This window comes from Prionailurus bengalensis, chromosome F2 (assembly GCF_016509475.1).
Source record: "Prionailurus bengalensis isolate Pbe53 chromosome F2, Fcat_Pben_1.1_paternal_pri, whole genome shotgun sequence".
NCBI lineage: Eukaryota > Metazoa > Chordata > Mammalia > Carnivora > Felidae > Prionailurus > Prionailurus bengalensis.
Window position 1 is genome coordinate 43,181,272 of NC_057353.1, and position 26,815 is coordinate 43,208,086.

At 43.0% G+C, this 26,815-nt stretch overlaps 1 protein-coding gene across 1 annotated transcript in view; it reads left to right on the forward strand.

Annotated features, from left to right (window-relative positions):
* SDC2 (syndecan 2) overlaps positions 1 to 26,815 on the forward strand; it is a 108,653-nt gene that overhangs the window by 73,310 nt on the left and 8,528 nt on the right. Inside the window, exon 2 of the mRNA XM_043601428.1 lies at positions 14,386 to 14,497. Within this exon, the coding sequence (XP_043457363.1) occupies positions 14,386 to 14,497 (112 nt within the window). The remainder of the gene's footprint in view (positions 1 to 14,385; positions 14,498 to 26,815) is intronic.

Consider the following 26,815-nt stretch of genomic DNA (forward strand, 5'->3'; position numbering starts at 1 on the left):
AATGCCTGAGTGTTTTGTGCTGCAATGGTTTTACAATGGAGGAGAGGAAGGCCAGAGATTTGTTTGCTGGAGGAAAGTTGCTCTAAATAACAGACTGGGGATAAAAAGGCTGCCCAGGCCAGTGAAGCTGTGAGACCCTCCTTGTGTGGAAGGCCTGGGAGGTATGGCTTGACAAAAGTTTAGGCCCTTGATCAGCCAGTGTTAAGGAGTTTTACAGAACCCTCAGCTCTTGCTTATTTAGTTTGGTGAAAAAGCGGGGGCCCTCTCTAATTTGAAGGGTTGGGGTGGGTGTGGAGAGGGAGGTAAACTTCTCAACTAATAAATTTGCAAAGCGTATACCCATCCCTTCAGTAAACCCCTGTGGTCGTTGGATGCTGGGAACAGGAAACCTGAATGAAGATCAGATACTTACCACAGAATCATGGTTCACTCCCTTGAAATTAAAATTATACTTCCTTGGGAGCAAAGCAAAGGGCAGCTAAGTTTTCTTGTTTTTTTGGCTTTATTGCCAGCTCTTTGGATTTGACCAGATCTCATTTCATTCACGTGGTAAGTGCCACGCTGACACAGTGTTACGGGCTGTCTGCTTGGATTCCAGTTCTGTATTCATTTTATGTAAGGCGTTTTAATAAAGTCTGGGTTTTTTTTTTTCCTTCTAAACAGAAGTACAGATAACAGGACGTTACATTAAACTGTGCTTTTCCTTAATGTCTAATCTAGAAATTGGCTGTTGAGAATTTTTAATATAATTTTTAAATGAAATGCCAAGTTGTCCTATCTGCACATTATAGTTTTAAACATTGACTTTTCATTTTTTGGAATATTTGAGTTTCTAAGAGGCCTAATGTGGAAAGGCAGATTTGACAGAATAATAGATCTACCATAATTCCTGGGAAAAGACTTGAAATATTCTGGTATTTGGAAGTTCAGTCAGGATGTGACCGCTTTGGAATCATGACTGTCTATAAACACAGGCTTAAAATTGATAGTTTTCTCTAAGAATAGGCATAGGGAAAACAGCATATATTGTCTTGCAAATAAAGAATTGGGAAATGCTAGAACTCAAATGAAGACAGATTTCCCTTTAGTCTTTAAGTTAGTGTCACCTGCTAAAAGACTCTTAGTTCCTGATGTTTAATCAGTATTTAATAATTATCAAATTCGTTCAACTGACTTTCCTTTACAAAAAAAAAAAAAAAAATGTTTGCCCTAGAATGAAAGGCAGGATAACAGATGGGTTTCTTATATCTGCTATGGTTTTTATTTAATTTGAAAAAATATATTGTAATTTAGATACTGTTTCATGTTAGCCAAGTCTAGAGAAATTGATTATGGGTTCTTAGCACAGGATTGTTTTCTTAAAAGCCGTGAAAGGGGAAGGAATCAATATTAGGGCTTTCTGAGTGGCAGCTTTTTACAGAGCCCCGCCCCCCCCAGCACGATTGATTACAGCTGCTTTTGTAAGAGATTTAAAAAGAACAATCTGTATTAAAAACATCATCTTTGGTATGAGCTTGCACAGTTCCAAATGGGTTTCCATGGGGGCTGTGCTGCAATGTGACTGCTTGAAGGGATTGTGGCCGTCCCCGGCGGGCCAGGGCAGCGAGGCAGAGGAAGGCTATTAGGTGAGGAGTTGCTGGCATGCATGCCAAAGAGGTTGCCCCGGCAGCTGCAGTCATTCAGGCCCGGATTCTGCAGTCTCCAGTGCAGGAGGGCAAGAAGTGAGTAAGTTTTCGACAAGTGGTGTGTAAGGTTAAGCATCAGAAAAAGAGAATCAGCAGGTCTGCTTTTATTCCAGAGCACCGGCCAAAGGCAGGTATGTCCAGCTGAAGTTGGGAATCATAGAAACCGAGATCTCCACAGCACTCCATATCCCCAGCTGTTTCCCTGAGGCCCATGGACATGTCTTCATTGGGCATCTATACATATGTGCCATGACTGAGTTATTCTAGGACTGCACATGGATCTCCTACCAATTAAATAATAAACACTCTGCGGGCAGAGGCAGGGTCTGGAGGCAGGGTGCCTGGAACAGTCCAATCTATTAGAAATTGGTCCCATCTCAGAAGGCTTGTGATGGAACCCAAGTGAGAGACCATTAATGTGGACCCGGCCCCCGGTGTTTTTCATTGTCCGTGAGACTGCACTCTCTAGGAAATGAAGAGGTACAGATAGCCCTGGTGGCTTGCATCCTGAAAGGAGTGGGACGGACTTTTTATATAGACTTTGTCATTGGTTGTTTCACAGGGGCATTTGTGGGAATGGGGGTGGTCCACTAATTTGGGAAGACTTGAAGATCCTGGGGAATGTGGGAATTTTTAGAAACTAGTGTTAGGTGTAGCATCATCAAGTTTTATTTGGCATTCTTGGGTGCTAAGTCACCGCAGAGGCCTTTGGTACGGCTTGCTTTGGAACGATGGAATCAGCTGGTGGGCTGCTTTTCCTACTGGATTCACTTGGAGAAAAAACAGATTTCCTTGAGATGGTCTGCTGTATTTTAACTCATAACTGTTTCTCTTCTTTGTCTACCATATTTTTAGAAAACTAAGTGCTATGTCTCTTATGAAATGGTGCTTATGAATGTGTGTTCCAGCTGAGACTTTTAATGATCACTAGTGAATCAGCCTCCTGTGGGGGCAAAAAATAATAACGGTATGCTCTTTTTAAATAGATACAAAAGCCCTTCTTAAATATTATTTTTTAATTGAGCAGGTAATTTAACTGTCCTGCAGGCTGTCTTCTGCCTCATCTTCCACACCCCTCCTAACAGTAGTGCACAGTTCCATCAGCAAAATGTCAGAATGTCTTTTCCCATCTAGATTCTGATAGACGTAGATCAGAAAGACAGAAGGCAGCTCTAGGTTACCTTTTGGAATTTGGGGAGCTTTGGTCAGATGTCCGTTTACAAAGCCAATAAAGTGTTTATTGTTGGTGGGGAAAGAATAGGACTCTTTCTTCCTCGTCATTTGGCAAGTCAGCAAATGTCATCTTCACGTAAATGACTCAAATACAACACTTCAGCATACCAACAGGAGCACTTTCTAAAATGTGTTTGCTTAGAGGTGGTGCAGGTCATGTGACACACATAAACGCACTCTGTGAGGCACATGCTTGTGTCCAGGAGCTCATGCTCCTGCCTCAAGTGCTATGGTATAGCCTGGGGAGGCTCCATTTCTTGGAAAATTTCATGCAGGGTCTATGATGGATTTCATAATAGACTCTAATGATATTCTTAAATCTTTTTTTTAAATTTACTTTAACATTTATTTATTTTTGAGAGAGTAGTGAGCGAGCAGCGGAGGAGCAGAGAAAGAGCGAGACACAGAATCCGAAGCAGGCTTCAGGCTCTGGGTTTGAACTCACGAACTGCAAGGTCATGACCTGAGCTGAAATCGGACGCTTAACTGTCTGAACCACCCAGGCGCCCCAATATCTTTAAATCTTATCCTGGTTTCTCTGTCAAGGAAACCATTTCTTTAAAAGCTGCTTGGCCCTCGCCTTTTTTTTTTTTTTCCCACTTGGTTAAAAAGTTTGGTCAAGAACAATTCCTTTATATAATAAAAAGAAATATGGGGCCTGGGGCTATGAGTCTTGGGCAGAATCAGGGTGTTTGTTTCCAGCAGGTATCAGGAATGTGAATAATCCCTTGGGCATACAGTACAGCTGCTGCTTTGAACTTGGCCCTGGGTCTTAAAAGCCAGCTATTCAGAACAGCTTGGCTCTAGAGTGAAATCAGTGGTCTTACCGCCTTTGGATTTATCCCCTTCTTTCTTGTTTTGTTACTTTTATTTAGAGAAGTGTGGACACACTTTCAGTCTTCCAAGATAAGAAACCAGCAACAAATGTCATTGTTATTGAAAAAGTCCTCCTAGATCAGGCAATCATTGTGTCAACCCAAAGGCTTTCTGGAATTAGCAGGAGAAGCAGAATGCAAGGCTCCCCTTATAGACAGACAGACAAGTGTGGTAGAACAGACTCTGAAAACCAGGAGCGATGTGGAATATTCAGGGGTGCACTTGGCCTGTCGGCCCTGTGGGCATGTCAGGGCTCAGCGTTCCAAGTTCAGGTTTTGTCCTCCGTAGGCAGGGCCTAAGCTGGAATGGAAGCTTGTGCACTGGGAAGCTGGGCAACCTCACTCTGACATGGAGTGGCTTCCTTGCTTTAACCTAGGAGCCAAGAGTAGCTAATGAGATGGGTAATTAAACCCAGGAAACTTTAGAACCTGGAATCTTGTAATTGAATATCCATTGTGCTAGACCTTTTGCTATTGTGACCCCTGATGAAATGGATCGGGTGTAGACCAAGCACTGTTGTGTCATTCTGTGGCACTTTTCTGAAGTGTGAAGTTTTCTTTTTAATGCTTGTCACTTATACACCTAATATACACCTAATATAATTCCATGTTTCTTTCTTTAGATTCTAAATATAGATATACAGATATATATGCACACACATGCGTATGCACTTGTCAATGTTTGAATGCGTGAACTGTTAAGTAATAAGTTTGTTTTCAGAAGTTCATTTGTAGTATTGATGTTTAGAAACTAGCCCCTGGTTATTTGTGACTGTGACTCACTGGTTTTGTGCTTTCTGAGCACTTAGCACCATATGTATATATGTAAAAATGCACAATAATATCATTTAGGAAAGAAATCACTCATAAGCCACCACCATACCCTCACCAATGAACTCTCTTCATTTTCCATTCCCCTGCCAGTGTTTGGCCAAATGATATGAAACTTTAACGGTGTTGTAATATTAGGAAAAATTAAAACAATATGTGCTTTCGAAATTTAATGTGTTGTCTAAACATTTTTCTTTGTTGCACTGTGTATATGATTTTTAATGGCTATGCTGAGAAAGTTAATCTAGCACACGTAATTTACAGAGCTCCCCTGCTACAGTTGGCCTTTAGGTTGTCTCAGTGATTTTACCTTTAATGCAGCAGTAAACACCCTAACTTTTTTTCTTCTTAGGATATTTCCTTAGGATAATGCCTGAGAGTAGAAATATCTAGATTTTGTATCTTTTTTTTAATGTTTACTTTTGAGAGAGAGAGAGAGAGAGAGTGTGTGTGTGCACGCGCACACGCACAATCAAGGGGCAGAGTGAGAAGAGGACAGAGGAACCCAAGCAGGTTCTGTGCTGACAGCAGAGAACCCGAATATGGGGCTCGAACTCACAAACCATGAGGTCATGACCTGAACCAAAACCAAGAGTTGGATGCTTAACCGACTGAGTCATCCAGGCACCCCAAGATTTTCTGTCTTCTTAAAACACATTACCTGTGTGCTTCCCAAAGGGCCTGTGCCAATTTCTGTTAGTTGGCATCTTTTAATTTTTTAAATGTTTATTTTTGAGAGAGAGAGAGAGAGAAAGACAGAATGTGAGTGGGGGAGGGGCAGAGAGCAAGGGAGACCCAGAATCCAAAACAGGCTCCAAGCTCTGAGCTGTCAGCACAGAGCCTGACACGGGGCTCGAACTTATGGAACTGTGAGATCATGACCTGAGCCAAAGTCGGCCGCTCAACCGACTGAGCCACCTACACACCCCTGTTAGTTGGCATCTTTTAAATCGTCAAAGTGTCTCTTTACAGGCCAGTACTCAAGTGTCCCGTATTCCTAGTAACATTCAAACTCAGGGCTAGGTGAGCCCTCTGAAGTACAGGCTGAGCTGGAAATTCCATCCATCAGCTGTTGCTAGCTAGCCTCAATGCAAGTTGGTTCTGGGCATCAGCTGGAGCCTGGGAGGGTGTGGTCTACCCTCTGGACAAAAGGTCTTTCCCAATTTCCTGTCCCATAGGCTTCCTGTGGCATTCTGTCAGCCCCCGTGTAGGGTGGAGAATATATGTGTTTGTGCCTTGGGACCTAAAATTGTAACAGTTGAAAACCCTTAGAGTGAATTATTAAATCTAAACCAGAGCCTGTTGGCTTCTTGTGCTTGACTGGGAGTCTGTTTCGTTATGGTAGTTTTTACAAAACACTTCTGAGTAAGAAATAAATTCCAAATCTTTTTTTCCCCCCTCTCTTGCCAAACTCCACCAGGAAACAGAATCTCGTTATTTCAGTTAGAATATATTAATACTGACCCTCTCCAGCAGTTGGGACTTTTCAGGTTAGGATCACACGGCTTCTATTTTTACTCTAGTCTAAACTGTGGTCATATGGATAACAAAATAAATACTGGAATATTCTAGTTTAGAGGGGGAGAGGCGGCAATGCTTATAATAACATGGCTACAAACCTCTTGCTTTCCTCTGTTTGATATTCCAAAAAAGGAAGAAAGCACAACTTGGAACACATCTGTAAGTAATGAACATTTTCCTTTTGTGTATCATGCATATTCAACATAATCCCACTCAAAATCCCAGCATTGCTTTAATATACATTGCTTCGTAGAGCCCTATTTTTGTTGCCAACAGATTTAATTCAGGACAAAGCTTCTTCCCTTCTCTCTTTGGATTAGGAATATGAACCCTTTACCACAAACAGAAGGAAGAATTGTTGGTGTGTAAATTAAAATAAAAACTTAAAAAAAAAATTGGTGTGTCCGACTTCCCTCCCCTCCTCTGCCGTGCCCCCCTTCACTTCCTTGTTGCCTAAGAGGAAGACTGGTTTTTGTTTAGCATTAGCAATAAACCAATTTCAGGAAGAGTATTTTTTAAAGACATATTGATTGAATTTTTGTAATTCCAGTGTTTCAGAATTCAAAAGCTAGAAAATCTAACTGCTTTGAATCACTTTGTTTTTTTTTTTAAGAGGAAAATTTTACCATTAAGTACACTAACTCAGTGTTACTGTAAAAAAATTTTTTTAATGTTTATTTTAGAGAGAGAGACAGAGAGAGAGAGAGAGAGAGAGAGAGAGAGAGACACAGCATGAGCGGGGGAGGGGCAGAGAGAGAGAGGGAGACTCAGAATCTGAAGCAGGCTCCAAGTTGTCAGCACAGAGCCCGAAGTGGGGTTTGAACCCACAAACTGTGAGATTGTGACCTGAGCCGAAGTTGGAGCTTAACCAACTGAGCCACCCAGGTGCCCCACTCAGTGTTACTTTTTAAATGCTCTTCAGCCATTTTAAAGTTCTCCACAGACCAACACTGTCTCTGGCTCATTGGAGGCATCCCTAATGAGTTGGTGGTTTCTTCTAAGGTCATACTTATCTTTATGGCTCTTCTCATAGTATAAGGCAGAAGTGCAGATTGCCCTTTTTAAAGAGACCAGGTAAGAGAATGTTGATCTAATTTTCCCAGATGTGAGGTAACCAGGTAATGTCATTAAAAAGCGTGGTTATTTCCTTTCCCCAAGTGGCTGTAAGCTTGGGTTCAGCCTTTCTGAAAAATGTGACATCTTCCTCTGTTGAGCCTTTATCATGTGTTGTCTCTTGGAGCACAATGATATAGGTCTGGTAGAGGATGCAGAAAACAGCAGACCGGGTCCCGATTCTCAGACCGCTTCAAGGAATGTACATTCTAAGGAGTGAGATCAGATTCCCACTCTGTGAGGCATCCAACAGGAAAATCCCAACCAGAGTGGTAATTCCAAATGAGTGGTTGGAACTTGAAGAACTGTAAATAGATACTGTAGGAATTCTGTCATATGCTATGGCTTGGTTTGTTTCAGAAGGTTCATGGAACAAGTTGGATTTCTCCATAGTTGCCTATGATTTTACGTTAATTTGTTTTAAATTTGCCATTTTTATGAGCAACATCCTGCCTCACACTTCATACCTTCATGTGATTCTTCCTTCATAAAAGCAATGATTTTTTTTTTCAGAGTTTGGGTTTATTTTCCTAATATGCACAAGTAAATAATTTATAGGCATACCTTGTTTTATTATGCTTTGCAGGTATTACGGGGTTTTCTGTTTTTGTTTTTTATGAATTGAAGTTTGTGGCACCTCTGCATTGAGCAAATTTATCATCACCACTTTTCTAACAGCATTTGCTCACTTTGTGTCCCCGTCACATTTTGGTAATTCTTACAATATTTCACACTTTTCATTATTATTGTGATCTGTGATCAGTGATTAGAATTCATTGAAAGCTCAGATGATGGTTAGCATTTTTTAGCAATCAAGTACTTTGTAATTAAGATATGTACATTGTTTTAGACATAATATTACTGCACACTTAACTACACTCTAGAGTAAACCTAACTTTTATACGCACTGGGAAACCAAAAAATTCATTTGACTCTCTTTATTGTGATATTTGCTTTATTGCGGTGGTCTGGAACCGGACCTACAATATTTCTGAGGTATGTCTGTGAATCCATTCCTCACTTTATGGAAGGTACCCTAAAGTTTTTCTTAAAGTAAAAGGCATTAGCTTTCTGGGTAAGTAATTAAGGACTAGTATAGGTGTTTGAAGCAGTTCTAAAGACCTTTCTTGAGGATTTCTTAAGTAGGGGATTTACGAATTTTCTTTCATGTGTGACCTCACCTTTGACCTTGGCTTTTGTATGTATTATATACAGGATGGTAGAATAAGCATGGGACATGATTGGGTACCAGGTAGTTAGTTGTCTGTAAACAAACCCTTAAAATAAGTGCTTGTAAATACAACAGTATTTGCTTGTAAGCTTATGTAACAAGCAAATGTCACATACTCAAGGACAGCAGTATCTTTTTCTAACAATAAACATAGGGTTCTTTCCTTCTATTACATCTTTGGTTTGGATGGGACACTTGAGAGGGATGAAGGTATTACTGAAAATGAATGGCAATTGATAGTCACGACTCCAGGGATCCTTCATATGGGAAACTTACAGGACATTAGGCAGAGAAGAAACCGTTAAACTCGAACTCTAACTCTTAACATAGAATTTTCTCCCTATCTATGATGCCAAGAATACTAGTTCTGAAAGATGTTAAATAGATACCCTGGAGGGAGGATTTCCATGGCTAAGGTTTGTAAGTGCTGGATCAAGCAGGGTTCACCGTGACTGTATTGGAGTTCTTCTCGTGACCTTTATTATGATTAGGTGTGAATCACAAGAAAAGCAGGTGAGACGTTAGGCACAGCATGGCCAGCACCCTCAGTGAGCATACAATTTGAAGTCCAGACTTGGATATGAAGCCTGCTCCCCACCTCTGAGCTGTAGGTCTTTGGGCAAGCCTCGGGTCCTTGGTCTGCAGTGGAGATTGTTGAGATGATTAAATGTGCCAATGCTTATAAAACACTTAGCACAAAATGCCTGGCACATAATAAACACGTAACAGTCACCTACAGCTAATCCTTTTGAACCCCAGGCTGAATGGGTCTGATATCTTCATGTTCTGGGGAATTACAGTGTAATAGAAAGAACCTAGAATTAGGTGTCTGAAGTCTTGGATTTATCTTTGGCCACCAACTAGACTGAACGATTTTCAGCTACTTTGCCACTGTGGTACTCTGTTTCTTCACTTTTGAAGCAAATAGATGATCTTGATGCCTATAGTGTCCAGTCATGCTCTAAGATTAATATCCCTTTGGGCTAACCTAAACCAGAATTGGCAAGTTCACCTTAAGGACAAGTATACCATCTCTGAGTGACTGTATGGGAGAAAATTTTAATTATTATTTCATTTACGGTGTATGTTAGCTATTAATAAAATAGTTTATTGAGTCATCTCTGGAAAGATAAGCTAAAGTTAACAGCCAGTTTGGCACTTTATAGTCACTATAAAAATTAATATGCATTTGAGTCTAAATTGGGACAAATGTGCCTTTATCCCAAAACTAAGAGAAGAGTATCATCTAAGTGTTTGTTTTCTATGGTATGATACAGAATGCAATATTAGGCCACATGAATATTTTATTTTTATATCCGAAGGCTACTTTTCTGAAGGTCAGTTCTGGGGTGTCTGGTATCCATGAATAGTTAGGTTTTCTACTTTCTGACTTTGTTATTAACCTAAGTTTAAACCGTAAAGTGAATTTAACACCTGCTGCTTTGAGCTCTAATTATCTTGACCACTGTTTATCGCTTGCACTAGTTTAAGGCACTTAGAGAACATTCATCTAGTAGATAAGGCAGTGTATCTTTCAAGGAAGACCTCAGATTTCTAAATAACTGATTTCCACACTGGCAGTTTGAAACGTAGTATTTGTTCAAAGTAGGCTTTATCTACGTGAGAAAATCCAGTGCGTAGATTTGTTCAGTTGCTATGTCACAAATTTACTTTGTTGAGAAAGTAGACAGGTTGGTGATATTACTAAAACCAAGACTGGTCCACTGGATGGTCTTTTATGTGTTGAATTAACATTTCTCTGTTCATTTATATTCTAGATACAGTTACAAGTTTGGGCTGAATCGTGTTCTCAAAATACTGGTTTCATCATCCTCAGGCATGTAAGACCTAGGTCACCATTGCTTTCCTCAATTTGCCATCCTGAAAGGAGTTTATTTCCTCTTAGAGGCGTTACATAAAAGAAATCGGTGTGACTGCATCTCTTGAGTATGTCGTGGAGCCTGGGGTTGGGTAGAGGAAGTGGCAGCAGCTGATACTGAAGTGCAGGTGAGGCCATATGGTGAAAGCACTTCTTTCAAGGCTAAGGAGTTTTTATTTCATCCTGTAGGTGACAGGGAGCCAATAAAAGGTTTTCAGCTGGGAGTGACACCGTCACATTTAAGGGTGGTCCCTCTGCAGAGAATGGATCCAAACACAAAGACGTAAGCAGTGACCAAGTAAGGAGGCCTTAGTAGTTAATGGTCCAGGCCTGGTATGATGAGGTTGCTGTGATTTGGGGGCCAGGGGAGGGATGGAGTTAGGGTGGAGGCAGGTATGTATCTTGCCTTCCCTGAGGCATTTTGGGGATGCAAAACTGAGTCCAATATGCATTCTCCTCTGGGAAGAACTGCCTCCTCTCTGCAGGCAGTTTGGTGCTCCGGGTTCGGTGGCTGAAGGTGGCGTAAAGTATCAACCTCTATCTCGGTTTGCAGTAGATTCCCCCCCCCCCCCCTCAGTATACCAGGCGGCTTTCCACAACTTCCCTTTGCTCTCCTGTGTTCACATCTTGCATCAGCCGAGGGGGAAAGGTCTGAAAGACCAGCTCTATTTTTCTTGCAGCTCGTACTCTGAGCCCTCTTAGCCAACATCATTGGCACAGCCTCACAGAAATGGTCAGTCCCAAATTAAACAGCCTCGTTATGAAATCCTCCAGTTGGCCGGCTGCTCCGAGCTGCTGGGCTGTGTCTACGTACATTCTCTCCCCATTCCTTTTGTCCAGTGGCTCTGTCTCGTTGAGCAAGAAAGTATTCAGAGTATGTCCCGGGGTTTTCTGCTTAGTGAGGCAGACCACATTTGGCTAGGTGTAAAAAGAAGTCCTCTTGAGTCACCCCTTTCCCTGGCTTTCGAGAGATGCACATCTTCTTTCCCCAGGGGAGTGGTGGTGCATAATCCATTTCTCTCCCCAGGCATGTTGACTGCAGAAGTCTTCTGCAGTGTGGAGTCTTCACAAAAGACATTTGTCATGTTTGGGAAGGTGTTTTTTATTTAAAGGAAAGACAGTGGAGATATTCTTTGAGCATCATCTGTTACAGTGTGAAAAGGGCCCTGCTTATTGTTCAGTGGACTTTGTGGAAGGATTTTGGTAATTCCTCCTATGCGCTTGGCGCCCCTGACATCAGAGCAGGTGATAACTTTTAGTTTGAGGTCATAATTATGGGCACCACACTGGAGGATGGAGGAGAACATACACGTAGCTGCCCTCAAGCACATTAAACATCCCATTGGCCCCACGACCATGCTGGAGCCCCGCAGACCCCGACTGGCTGAGGGCAAGCCAGCTTCTCCAAATGCGCCCAGACTTCTACCCCAAGTCCTGTGGCAACTCAGGCCTGACACCATCCTCGTAAGGGTTGTCCTGGGGAAGTCTGTTGCTCGTCAGGGTACCCAGTGTGGCTGAACTGTGAGGTGGCCAGAATCCCCTGGAGACGTTTTTGGCCCAACTGTCTGTTCGTTGTGACAGATGTATTAGTCCGGACAGCCGCCGCACCTAATGAATAGAAACGCAGTTTACCCGTAGGGGTTAAATATCTTCGTGTGACCCATGCCCCATCAAACTTCTTTGACAGAGCCAAGAGGAAAATGAAATCAATATGAACAAAAGACAGATAGGTCTCTAAGATGTGAAAAGATACTTTTACTTACTTTTCAGACTCTGGGCTACTTAAATAGATGCAGTGCAACATGTATGGCAAGTTTGGGGGCAGATGATCGCGCAGGCTTAGAATCGAGAGATTTTTAACCTTAGGAATCCTGGAGGTCTTGTGACATGTGTAAACTCTGAAACCTGAGTCAAAGGCCAATTTGTTTTAGGTAATCTCAATGGACAAATATTTATTGAGTGCTCATGTACTTTGAGAGAGGCAGGGAGCACGCTGGGTCATTGAAGACCTGCCTTCAGCAAGTTGGACCCAGCTGAGGCACAAGAGAAAGTGTACATGAAACAGTGAGAAATGGCAGTAAGAGTTTAGGGCTTAAACTGTTCATACCCTATAAAATCCTCTAGCAGCTTCTAGCTAGATGCCGTACAGGGACGGGGAAGTCAGAACCTTTTTCATAGACAGGATTTGAGAGAAAGAATGAGAGGGTCCTCCAGACGATGTTCACAGGACAGAGTTTAACATAAGCAGGACTGAAAACTGTTCTTCGGTGTGAGCACAAACAGCCTAAGCAACGTTTGCTGAGCACCTAGTGTATGCCAGGAGCTGTGATTACAGGGAGCCGAGGTGGATTAAAGATGAGTGTGGCACCGTCCTCGCCTCAAAGCCGCCGAGAGTCTGATAGGGGTCAGTTGGGTTGATTGTAGAGCTGAGGAATGTGGGCCTCCTGACACGCTTCACAAGCTTTGGGAATTACTGCCTGGAAGGGTGATGATGGCTTTGGAAGCCAGTAGGATGCAGGATGGCCTCAGATTGCAGAGTTCAGCTCTGACCATTCTACCAGAAAAATTCCAGCACGCTCTTGGCTCAGGGTGGTCACTCGATGCCTACAAGCCAGCCCACTGGAAAACCAGTCCCTAAGGTTTTAGTTCTCGATGTGCCGGTGTTGTGGCTCACAAAAAACGAGTTCCCATACTTTTCCATCAGTTGGCACTGAAGCCTGGTGGAGAACATGGGCTCAGGTTTAAAATGCTTCAGCTTCTTGAGGCAGCCACTGAAACCCGAGAGAATAAAGTTGGTCCTGTTACGGAGGGCTGGACCCATCTGCCCTCTTAGGAAGGTTCCAGTCACGGCGACCGCTGGAACACAGTTTTATTTTAAGAGGAAATCTAATGAAAGCCAGTGTTGTAAGGAAAACATTTTTTTTTTTTTATAATTCCTGTTAGGAACAAACATTCAATTTATATTTAAAAATAGGACAATAACGAGTGTTGCCCGTTTCTAAACACAAATGTTGTTTAGAATCTGACAGTCTGCTTTGTTTCTCGGTTTTCATGAGATACTGGTGGTAAAATATCAGTTTACTGAAACCATTTAAAAAAAATTATACGTCTCCTCTGCCTCCAATTCATGCGAGTACTCTTCTGGCAAGATTAGGGTGAATTTTAATACTAAAACTCTTACTGAAGAGCTAAGAAGCCGGGGAGCTGGTATACTTAGCGAACGATCCCTCTCCATATGAAGTGTGTGATTTGCTGTTTCCAAGTGCCAGTAATATAAAAAGAATGTGCTCGTGTGGGTTTATCTGCATTTGTCATTAAGGCTCTGCTAAGCCAGTGAGCCCTAGAAGCGGGCTTGTGGGGGCTTTTGCCCTTGTCAGATGAACCCCACAGGCACTGCTGCTCACAGGGTGCCCTGCCTGGCGTCGGCATGGATCTGGGCTGCCTGGACAACTGGGAAGCTCTTGGGTGTAGTGATAAAGGTCTGAGTGTGGCCAAGCCTGCGAATATTTGCAGGGCCTTGATGGATCCTTGGGTCATGATTTGGCAGAAGTGTGGTAATACTATTGTATTCATCCCCAAGAAAGTCTTAAATAATTTGAATGGTTGGTAAGTTTCCCGGTAAGGAAGCCTCACAGTGACCCTGTGACAAAGAGAATGCCTGAGCTGGTGACCCTGTAACAAAGAGAATGCCTGAGCTGGCTTATAACTAGCCCTGGGACCACCAAACTCAGGCAGCTTTAGTGGAATATAATGAAATAAGCCCCTGATAGGTGCTTACGTCTCTGAGCTGTTTGGTTCTCCTGGATTTTAGGCTACATAGGCTTCCTTGGGGGGCTTTTGCCTGTGGTTAGCCTGTGACTTATCAGGATGTCCTGAGGAAGGGGAGGGTGGAAATGCGGGTTCAGAGGATTGGAGGAGAGAGAGAGAGTCACTGTGGTGTAAACCTGAACAAGTAAGATAAATGAGCATGTTTCTTGATCTCTCACCATCCTGAATCCCTTCTCATTCTTCTCTCAGAGAGCAGAGCCGACATCTGATAAAGACATGTACCTCGACAACAGCTCTGTTGAAGAAGCTTCAGGAGTGTATCCTATTGATGATGATGACTATGCTTCTGCATCAGGCTCAGGTAAGGCTGGCTACTTCCATGCCCACCTCCGTTCTTTGTGCTTGCACATGCACCCACACCCATGCACATGCATAGGTGCACATGTGTGCGTGCACGTGCGCACGCACACACACACACGCATTCTACTGGAACTCACTTCAAGGAGGCAGGCAGGATGCAGGGTGGTTAAAAAGTCAAAATGCCTGGCAGCATATTCTAGCTCTCTGCCACTTAAGCTGTGAGATCTTGGGAACGTATTTGACTTAGCTGAGCCTCCGTTTCCTCATTCATAAAATGGGAGGTAGTAATAGTCTCTATCATGTAGGTTGTTGTGAGGATTAACGGGGTGAACATATCTACAGCTCTAGGAGTTTAGTGCTTGGCAAGTAGTCAGTGTCCTGTTAACATTAGTTTTGATTTTATTATGAAGGCTTTCAGAGTGGTACAAGTGGAATCTACCCTTAAATCCCTCAAATGCTAGTTTCATGAAACTACCAATCCTGTGTTATAGATTATGGGTGGGACCAAGAAGAGTTATGCCTTCTTACTCAAAAGTGGGAGGGAGAATGTAGCAGCCAAATAAAATCATGATACAGTGATATCCTTACTCCTCTGGTGTATCACTTATCTAGTAGCTCAGTAATGCTGCATAACAAACCACCCCGAAGTGTAGTGGCTAAAAACAACAATCATTTATTTAGCTTATTATTCTGTAGATGGCAATTTAGGCTGGGCTAACTGGGTTCCCTCATGTGTCAGTGGCCAACTGTAGGTTGGGTATGCAGCTTTGCTGATCTGCACTGGGCTCTAACATGTCTTTGGGGCAGACTTGGCTCTGGTCTACACAGTCTCTCATCCTCCAGTGGGCCAGCCATTTGTTCAGAGCAGGAAGCAGAGATCCCAAGAGGGCAAGTATAAGTGTGCAAAGCCTCTTGCACACTAAGCTTAGAATTGGCACAGCATCACTACCACGTTTTATTGGTCAAAGTAAGTCACAGGTCCAGGCCAGACTCCAACTCTTAATGAAAGGATGTACAAAGTCACATTGCAGAGGATGTGGATATGGGGTAGGGGGTGGGTATTAAAGGATTCTGGCCATTTTTGCAATCTACTGTAGTGATAAATGTTTCACCTGTACCAGGAATGCACCCCCCTCCAAGAAGCTGGGAAGGAGGAAGAGCTTGTGCATATATTCAACTAACAATCAAGTCAGGAAATTGTGGTCAGCAGTATGCTAGGAAAGTCTTCTCCAAGACCCTTCTTGTTTTGAGTTTTCACTGTAGATTCAACAGATGGCAAAAGTTACCCTGAATGTGGATGTCTGTAATCAGATTAGCCTGGGCTTCAGAATGACCAAGAACAAACTAAAATCAATTGTATCTTTGGTAGAGATCTACCTATATAGGAGTGAGTGTTTTAAGTTGGAAAAAAGCAAATCTGAGAAAGACAAGAGAGGTGGTGGCTGACCTAGTAGCAATGAGCTTACAATGCAATCTTAATGTAAAAATAGCCCTCGTTATTCTTGGGGAAGTGATATATATCACACATGCAGAATGAGTGTGGAAAGAGTTGTTCTCCATGGCCCACAACACTATTAATATCTTTCACTCATGGCACCTCTTTTCTTCCTCTAGCACCTCAAAAGTGCTTTGTAACTGTCATCATCAGAGTATCCCAGGAAATAATAACTACGGACCCCTTTTTTCCCCCATTTCACAGATCTTAGAACCCAAGAGTTGTTAGATTTGTAGCTATTGTTCAATCACTTTGCTGACTTCTGCCAAGATTGTGCTGAAGTTTAATGTAAAGAAAGCAGGTACACAGTCCTGCTTCTCTGCCACCCTTGCAGATGAAAGGGGTCTGGAGTGGGTCATTTGAAATCCTGAATACATTAATGAGATGGATCGAGCTAAGGCTTGCTTCCACCTCGGCTCCAGCCCCAGGCAGATCACTGCTGCAAAGAAGTGCATCATTCTGGACTTTGGAAACCTCCTTATGCTGCTTAAAAGTATATTGATTTGCAGCTTAAAGGTGGTAGAAGTTGTAACCAAAATTTATAAAGCACTTCCTGTGTGTCAGGTACTTTTCCTATACTTACAACATCTACGTAAGGGCAGATTGTTATTGTCTCCACTTTTCACATGGGAAAGCCTGAGGCACAGAAGGATTGAGTAACTTGCCTTAGATCGCACTGTCAGAGTAATGGAGCTGGGGTAGGGACTAGGGAGTTGGGCTTGAGAGTGTGTTCTTTTTTGCTCTTTTGTTGTCCTGCCTTCTTGTGTCATAATACCCCACTCTAGAATTAGGCCACCCTGCCTAGCTGATGCCCAATCCCAGCTGGAAACTGGGATCCTCTCCAGGGTTTTGGCCATTGTTCCTTCTGTCCTCACTCCTATCTTAACTATCTAGTGGCAAAGCAAATGGACTGGAGGAAATGGCTGGAGGCCTAAAGGGTACTTCCTGGATGAAGAGATGGGGCCATGCTATATGTGTGGACTCAAGAATGGGCATTAATGAATATGAACACTCCGACCATTCACTTAAATATTTCATAGGCATTCACTGTATGCCAGACATAGTGCCTTGTTCTTGGGACACAGAGATGAGGAAGACTTGGTCCCTGTCTTAAGGGGACCAAGCACCTGAGAGAAATGTAAAAATGAGAAAAAACAATTATAACACCATGTCAGGAGTGATATTCTTTTTTTTTTTTTTTTTTTTTTATTTATTTTTTTTTATGAAATTTATTGACAAATTGGTTTCCATACAACACCCAATGCTCATCCCAAAAGGTGCCCTCCTCAATACCCATCACCCACCCTCTCCTCCCTCCCACCCCCCATCAACCCTCAGTTTGTTCTCAGTTTTTAACAGTCTCTTATGCTTTGGCTCTCTCCCATTCTAACCTCTTTTTTTTTTTTCCTTCCCCTCCCCCATGGGTTCCTGTTAAGTTTCTCAGGATCCACATAAGAGTGAAACCATATGGTATCTGTCTTTCTCTGTATGGCTTATTTCACTTAGCATCACACTCTCCAGTTCCATCCACGTTGCTACAAAAGGCCATATTTCATTTTTTCTCATTGCCACGTAATATTCCATTGTGTATATAAACCACAATTTCTTTATCCATTCATCAGTTGATGGACATTTAGGCTCTTTCCATAATTTGGCTATTGTTGAGAGTGCTGCTATGAACATTGGGGTACAAGTGGCCCTATGCATCAGTGCTCCTGTATCCCTTGGATAAATTCCTAGCAGTGCTATTGCTGGGTCATAGGGTAGGTCTATTTTTAATTTTCTGAGGAACCTCCACACTGCTTTCCAGAGCGGCTGCACCAATTTGCATTCCCACCAACAGTGCAAGAGGGTTCCCGTTTCTCCACATCCTCTCCAGCATCTATAGTCTCCTGATTTGTTCATTTTGGCCACTCTGACTGGCGTGAGGTGATACCTGAGTGTGGTTTTGATTTGTATTTCCCTGATAAGGAGCGACACTGAACATCTTTTCATGTGCCTGTTGGCCATCCGGATGTCTTCTTTAGAGAAGTGTCTATTCATGTTTTCTGCCCATTTCTTCACTGGGTTATTTGTTTTTCGGGTGTGGAGTTTGGTGAGCTCTTTATAGATTTTGGATACTAGCCCTTTGTCCGATATGTCATTTGCGAATATCTTTTCCTATTCCGTCGGTTGCCTTTTAGTTTTGTTGGTTGTTTCCTTTGCTGTGCAGAAGCTTTTTATTTTCATAAGGTCCCAGTAATTCACTTTTGCTTTTAATTCCCTTGCCTTTGGGGATGTGTCGAGTAAGAGATTGCTACGGCTGAGGTCAGAGAGGTCTTTTCCTGCTTTCTCCTCTAAGGTTTTGATGGTTTCCTGTCTCACATTGAGGTCCTTTATCCATTTTGAGTTTATTTTTGTGAATGGTGTGAGAAAGTGGTCTAGTTTCAACCTTCTGCATGTTGCTGTCCAGTTCTCCCAGCACCATTTGTTAAAGAGGCTGTCTTTTTTCCATTGGATGTTCTTTCCTGCTTTGTCAAAGATGAGTTGGCCATACGTTTGTGGGTCTAGTTCTGGGGTTTCTATTCTATTCCATTGGTCTATGTGTCTGTTTTGGTGCCAATACCATGCTGTCTTGATGATGACAGCTTTGTAGTAGAGGCTAAAGTCTGGGATTGTGATGCCTCCTGCTTTGGTCTTCTTCTTCAAAATTCCTTTGGCTATTCGGGGCCTTTTGTGGTTCCATATGAATTTTAGGATGGCTTGTTCTAGTTTCGAGAAGAATGCTGGTGCAATTTTGATTGGGATTGCATTGAATGTGTAGATAGCTTTGGGTAGTATTGACATTTTGACAATATTTATTTTTCCAATCCATGAGCAGGGAATGTCTTTCCATTTCTTTAAATCTTCTTCAATTTCCTTCATAAGCTTTCTATAGTTTTCAGCATACAGATCCTTTACATCTTTGGTTAGATTTATTCCTAGGTATTTTATGCTTCTTGGTGCAATTGTGAATGGGATCAGTTTCTTTATTTGTCTTTCTGTTGCTTCATTGTTAGTGTATAAGAATGCAACTGATTTCTGTACATTGATTTTGGATCCTGCAACTTTGCTGAATTCATGTATCAGTTCTAGCAGACTTTTGGTGGAGTCTATCGGATTTTCCATGTATAATATCATGTCATCTGCAAAAAGTGAAAGCTTGACTTCATCTTTGCCAATTTTGATGCCTTTGATTTCCTTTTGTTGTCTGATTGCTGATGCTAGAACTTCCAGCACTATGTTAAACAGCAGCGGTGAGAGTGGGCATCCTTGTCGTGTTCCTGATCTCAGGGAAAAAGCTCTCAGTTTTTCCCCGTTGAGGATGATGTTAGCTGTGGGCTTTTCATAAATGGCTTTTATGATCTTTAAGTATGTTCCTTCTATCCCGACTTTCTCAAGGGTTTTTATTAAGAAAGGGTGTTGGATTTTGTCGAAGGCCTTTTCTGCATCGATTGACAGGATCATATGGTTCTTCTCTTTTTTTTTGTTAATGTGATGTATCACGTTGATTGATTTTGCGAATGTTGAACCAGCCCTGCATCCCAGGAATGAATCCCACTTGATCATGGTGAATAATTCTTTTTATATACCGTTGAATTCGATTTGCTAGTATCTTATTGAGAATTTTTGCATCCATATTCATCAGGGATATTGGCCTGTAGTTCTCTTTCTTTACTGGGTCTCTGTCTGGTTTAGGAATCAAAGTAATACTGGCTTCATAGAATGAGTCTGGAAGTTTTCCTTCCCTTTCTATTTCTTGGAATAGCTTGAGGAGGATAGGTATTATCTCTGCTTTAAACGTCTGGTAGAACTCCCCTGGGAAGCCATCTGGTCCTGGACTCTTATTTGTTGGGAGATTTTTGATAACCGATTCAATTTCTTCGCTGGTTATGGGTCTGTTCAAGCTTTCTATTTCCTCCTGATTGAGTTTTGGAAGAGTGTGGGTGTTCAGGAATTTGTCCATTTCTTCCAGGTTGTCCAATTTGTTGGCATATAATTTTTCATAGTATTCCCTGATAATTGTTTGTATCTCTGAGGGATTGGTTGTAATAATTCCATTTTCATTCATGATTTTATCTATTTGGGTCATCTCCCTTTTCTTTTTGAGAAGCCTGGCTAGAGGTTTGTCAATTTTGTTTATTTTTTCAAAAAACCAACTCTTGGTTTCGTTGATCTGCTCTACAGTTTTTTTAGATTCTATATTATTTATTTCTGCTCTGAAATTTATTATTTCTCTTCTTCTGCTGGGCTTAGGCTGCCTTTGCTGTTCTGCTTCTAGTTCCTTTAGGTGTGCTGTTAGATTTTGTATTTGGGATTTTTCTTGTTTCTGGAGATAGGCCTGGATTGCAATGTATTTTCCTCTCAGGACTGCCTTTGCTGTGTCCCAAAGTGTTTGGATTGTTGTATTTTCATTTTCGTTTGTTTCCATATATTTTTTAATTTCTTCTCTAATTGTCTGGTTGACCCACTCATTCGTTAGTAGGGTGTTCTTTAACCTCCATGCTTTTGGAGGTTTTCCAGACTTTTTTCTGTGGTTGATTTCAAGCTTCATAGCATTGTGGTCTGAAAGTAAGCATGGTATAATTTCAATTCTTGTAAACTTATGAAGGGCTGTTTTGTGACCCAGTATATGATCTATCTTGGAGAATGTTCCATGTGCACTCGAGAAGAAAGTATGTTCTGTTGCTTTGGGATGCAGAGTTCTAAATATGTCTGTCAAGTCCATCTGATCCAATGTCTCATTCAGGGCCCTTGTTTCTTTATTGACCGTGTGTCTAGATGATCTATCCATTTCTGTAAGTGGTGTATTAAAGTCCCCTGCAATTACCACATTCTTATCTATAAGGTTGCTTATGTTTATGAGTAATTGTTTTATATATTTGGGGGCTCCGGTATTCGGTGCATAGACATTTATAATTGTTAGCTCTTCCTGATGGATAGACCCTGTAACTATTATATAATGTCCTTCTTCATCTCTTGTTACAGCCTTTAATTTAAAGTCTAGTTTGTCTGATATAAGTATGGCTACTCCAGCTTTCTTTTGGCTTCCATTCGCATGATAAATAGTTCTCCATCCCCTCACTCTCAATCTAAAGGTGTCCTCAGGTCTAAAATGAGTCTCTTGTAGACAGCAAACAGATGGGTCTTGTTTTTTTATCCATTCTGATACCCTATGTCTTTTGGTTGGCGCATTTAATCCATTTACATTCAGTGTTATTATAGAAAGATACGGGTTTAGAGTCATTGTGATGTCTGTATGTTTTATGCTTATAGTGATGTCTCTGGGACTTTGTCTCACAGGGTCCCCCTTAGGATCTCTTGTAGGGCTGGTTTAGTGGTGACAAATTCCTTCAGTTTTTGTTTGTTTGGGAAGACCTTTATCTCTCCTTCTATTCTAAATGACAGACTTGCTGGATAAAGGATTCTCGGCTGCATATTTTTTCTGTCTAGCACCCTGAAAATCTCGTGCCAATTCTTTCTGGCCTGCCAAGTTTCAAAGGAGAGGTCAGTCAGGAGTCTTATAGGTCTCCCTTTATATGTGAGGGCACGTTTACCCCTTGCTGCTTTCAGAATTTTCTCCTTATCCTTGTATTTTGCCAGTTTCACTATGATATGTCATGCAGAAGATCGATTCAAGTTACGTCTGAAGGGAGTTCTCTGTGCCTCTTGGATTTCAATGCCTTTTTCCTTCCCCAGTTCAGGGAAGTTCTCAGCTATTATTTCTTCAAGTACCCCTTCAGCACCTTTCCCTCTCTCTTCCTCCTCTGGGATACCAATTATGCGTATATTATTTCTTTTTAGTGTATCACTTAGTTCTCTAATTTTCCCCTCATACTCCTGGATTTTTTTATCTCTCTTTTTCTCAGCTTCCTCTTTTTCCATAATTTTATCTTCTAGTTCACCTATTCTCTCCTCTGCCTCTTCAAGCCGAGCTGTGGTGGTTTCCATTTTGTTATGCATTTCGTTTAAAGCGTTTTTCAGCTCCTCGTGACTGTTCCTTAGTCCCTTTATCTCTGTAGCAAGAGATTCTCTGCTGTCCTGTATACTGTTTTCAAGCCCAGCGATTAATTTTATGACTATTATTCTAAATTCACTTTCTGTTATGTTATTTAAGTCCTTTTTGATCAGCTCATTAGCTGTTGTTATTTCCTGGAGATTCTTCTGAGGGGAATTCTTCAGCTTGGTCATTTTGGATAGTCCCTGGCGTGGTGAGCACCTGCAGGGCACTTCCCCTGTGCTGTGGTGTATAACTGGAGTTGGTGGGCGGGGCCGCAGTCAGACCTGATGTCTGCCCCCAGCCCACCGCTGGGGCCACAATCAGACTGGTGTATGCCTTCTCTTCCCCTCTCCTAGGGGTGGGATTCACTGTGGGGTGGTGTGGCTCGTCTGGGCTACTTGCACCCTGCCAGGCTTGTGATGCTGGGGATCTGGCGTATTAGCTGGGGTGGGTAGGCAAGGTGCACAGGGGCAGGAGGGGCAGGCTTAGATCGCTTCTCCTTAGGTGATCCACTTCAGAAGGGGCCCTGTGGCAGCGGGAGGGAGTCAGATCCGCTGCGCTGGCTGCCGGAGGTTTGGCTCCGCAGAAGCGCAGAGTTGGGTGTTTGCGCGGAGCGAGCAAGTTCCCTGGCAGGAACCGGTTCCCTTTGGGATTTTGGCTGGGGGATGGGCGGGGGAGATGGCGCTGGCGAGCGCCTTTGTTCCCCACCAAACTGAGCTCTGTTGTCAGGGGGCTCAGCAGCTCTCCCTCCCTTTGTCCTCCAGCCTTCCCGCTTTCCGAGCAGAGCTGTTAACTTATGACCTCCCAGACGCTAAGTCGCGCTTGTTGTGGGAACACAGTCCGTCAGGCCCCTCCGCTTTTGCCAGCCAGACTCGGGGGCTCTGCTTGGCCGGCGAGCCGCTCCTCCGCCCCGGCTCCCTCCCGCCAGTCCGTGGAGCGCGCACCGCCTCGCTGCCCTTCCTACCCTCTTCCGTGGGCCTCTCGTCTGCGTTTGGCTCCGGCGACTCCGTTCTGCTAATCCTCTGGCTGTTTTCTGGGTTATTTAGGCAGGTGTAAATGGAATCTAAGTGATCAGCAGGACGTGCGGTGAGCCCAGCGTCCTCCTAAGCCACCATCAGGAGTGATATAATATAGGAAAATGCTGTACAGCAAAAATTTGAGAGTTAAACATAGTATTCTGGTGCTATGGAACATACGTACCTTGGGGCACCTGGGCAGCTCAGTCAGTTAAGTGTCTGACTCTTGATTTCAGCTCAGGTCATGATCTCAGAGTGGTGAGATTGAGCCCTGGGTGGAGCCTGCTTAAGATTCTCTCTCTCTCCCTCTGCCTGCGTGCCTGCCTGGCTGCCTGCCTCCCTCCCTCCCTCTCTCTCTCTCTAAAAACAAAAACACCCCAAAAAACTAAAAAACAACAAAAAACAAGGGAACACACATACCATCCAATGTCCAACTAAACCATCAATAAAGGAATTGGTCCTAACTCACAAGGACACATAAAACAGTAGAGGAGACAATAGCCATGATGTTTTGAAAGCTGGAAAGCAGATGGTCTTGTAATGGAGAGAGGGGATTACGTTGATTCTGAGAAAGACAGTGTGAGCAGTAGTTTCCCAGGTGGAAACGGGCTCTGGGCTGGGATGTCTCAGGCCAGAGAGAACAGTGAGAGTTTGAAAGTCAGGGATGACAGAGATGTGATCAAGGGGGCTCCCGGGTCTCTGGTTCGGGCAAGAGGGTCAATGTACTTTAATAAAGATAATAAATACAGTAGAAGAACCACCCGAGGCAGATCACTCCTCTGTCTCTAACGTAAGAAGTGTTAGCTGGAGGGAGTTTTCTACTTTACACAATCTCCTCTCTTCTCAAAACAGATTCTCCTAATTCAGTGAGTCATATTTGTAACTGCTGTGAACAAAGGGGGGTCTTGAAAGCCCTTAATGGAAAATTTTTCATTTGGCATTGAAAAACATTTTTTTGCAAGGAAATGATTCATTGTAGGAGCAAATCAAGCATATTATGTGTCAAACTTTGACAGAAAATCAGGTAGGCTGTTAGAAATGAGAAGTGTGTTTCTAGAGCCATCATTATTAATGACACATTTACATACCATTTTATATGTACGGTGCTTCCAAAATATATCCCATTCAGACCTCTGAGAGTTCGTTCCTATCCCCACTTCACACACGAAGACACTGACGCCAGCATTCCTTGCCAAAGGTCAAAGCTAAAGATGCCAGAACCAGTCCTAGATTTGTTTTCAATGCCAAATCCCATATGTATTTCAGATATACTCTACCATTTCTTCTCTGTATGATGAGTGTACGTGCTAAAGTTGAAGGAGATAGTTGATAGAATAAAATATTTTAAAATGCGAAATTGAAAAACAAAAACCAAAGCAACAGCGTCCTAGCCTCTTGCCATGTTTCCAACACAGCACCTCTTCTGAACTACTTATTTCATTTTACCAGGATCCTGTGAGGAATTTAGAGGTATTTGTCTTTCACTCCTGTCTGAGGAAGCAGGTTAGAGTTGCAGAGTTTTGAGTTTGAGTTTGTTACACATTTGACAGATGATCACCTTAAAAAAGAATATTGTATTTGAATGTCAGAAATTCTTAAATGCTATTCTGGTAAAAAGGCAAAAATAAAAATAAAAATAAAATAGTGTCCAGGTGGCAGGCAGTTGGCGGTTAGTTACTCATTGAACAAATACTGGAGTGGAGCCTGTGGCTACTGGGGATTCTATTAGGCAATCGGAGAGCAAACAGATGCAATTCTTGGCCTTACAGAGCTTCTAGTCTAGTAGTGGAGATTTCAATCAATAGTTGTGTAAATAAATGCAGGATTACAAATTTGTGATAAATGCAATTACAGTAAGAAAAGTGGTACTAAAAACCATTTAACAGGGGCGCCTGGGTGGCGCAGTCGGTTAAGCGTCCGACTTCAGCCAGGTCACAATCTCGCGGTCCAGGAGTTCGAGCCCCGTGTCAGGCTCTGGGCTGATGGCTCGGAGCCTGGAGCCTGTTTCCGATCCTGTGTCTCCCTCTCTCTCTGCCCCTCCCCCGTTCATGCTCTGTCTCTCTCTGTCCCAAAAATAAATAAAAACGTGGGAAAAAAAAACAACAAAAAAACAACAAAAAAAAACCCATTTAACAGAGGACACTGAGGTAATATGGAAGAGAGGGAGGATAACATGAGGAATGACCTTGGTGCTAATGTCTGGAGGTGAATTAGGAACTAGCCAGGTGAGGGCTTCTGCCAGGAGATCAGGGACAACAGGGGAAAATGAGGCTCAAGGAGGCTGGAAAAGTGGGCCAGGGCTGGACCCTGCAAGGCTGGGCTGAGGCATTTCCTATACATCTCGAGCAGTGGAGTGCCATAATGGTTTTAAACAGGAGGATGATGGGGTGACAGCCAGTTTGTGGGCAGTGGAATGAAAAGGGGGCTCTCAGAAAGAAGGCAGGACAGTGGCTTGTGGACAGTTTATGGTGGCAGTGGATGAGAGTGGTGGCCCTGGGACTGTGAAAAGCTGTTAGAGTGAAGACATATTAAGAAAATAAAATTGGTACAACTAGGGGATGGATTCAGTGTGGGGTAAGGAAGAAGAAGTCAGAGTTGTGACTTCCAGGAATGGGGGGTTCTGTTTGCTGCCCGTTAACACCAGATGACCACCAGGTCTGTAGGGGCAGAGGGAGATTGTGAGCACTGTTTTGAACATGTTAGAGGTGGATGGCACCTTCGAGTCACTCGAGTGAAAATGTCAAGTCGGCCAGTGGATGTGTAGGTCTGAATTTCAGAGAAGCAATTAAGCTAATGATATAAACTTAGGTTTTGTTTGTATTTAGATGGTTATTGAAGCCGTGGCTGTAGGTGAGGCAGAAAGTGTAGAGTAAGAAGCAGCCTGGGGCTGATGCTCAAGGAACTCTGATATTTAAACTCTAGGTCAAAAAAGCCTGAGCCCGCAGAGGAGACTTAGAAATAGCCCAAGAGGTGAGGGGGAAAGCCGGGAAGTCAAGTCCTAGAAGCCCAAAGCTAGTATATCAAGAAGGAGACGACAGCTGACCAGTGTCCAGTGGTGCTAGGAGGCTCAATTATATGAGGACCACTCTGGAAGATGCCTTTGGATATGGCAGCGTGGAGGACATTGGTGACCTGATTAACAAGCAGCACTGAAAGCGTGATGACAGGGGAGGTCAGACTAGAGGGGGTACAGATAGCTGGTGAGCAGGGATGCTGATGAGGACCCACAGCACCACTGGAAAAGTCTTGGCTATAAAAAAAGCAGAGAGCAGCAGTTCCCCTCAGAGAATAAAGGGCCTACTGGGGGAGAGTCTTCTCTTTCTGTTGTTTTGTTGTGTTTTAAAATGGAGAATGGGGGTGCCTGGGTGGCGCAGTCGGTTGAGCGTCCGACTTCAGCTCAGGTCACCATCTCGTGGTCCGTGAGTTCGAGCCCCACGCCAGGCTCTGGGCTGATGGCTCAGAGCCTGGAGCCTGTTTCCAATTCTGTGTCTCCCTCTCTCTCTGCCCCTCCCCCGTTCATGCTCTCTCTCTGTCCCAAAAATAAATAAACGTTGAAAAAAAAAAATTAAAAAAAAAAAAAAAATAAAATGGAGAATGTAGGGGTGCCTGGGTGGCTCAGTTAAATGTACGACTTCAGCTCAGGTCACGATCTCGCAGTTTGTTAGTTCAAGCCCCGCATCAGGCTCTGTGCTGACAGCTCGGAGCCTGGAGCCTGTTTCAGATTCTGTGTCTCCCTCTCTCTCTGCCCCTCCCCCGCTCGTGTTCTGTCTCTCTCTCTCTCTCTCTCTC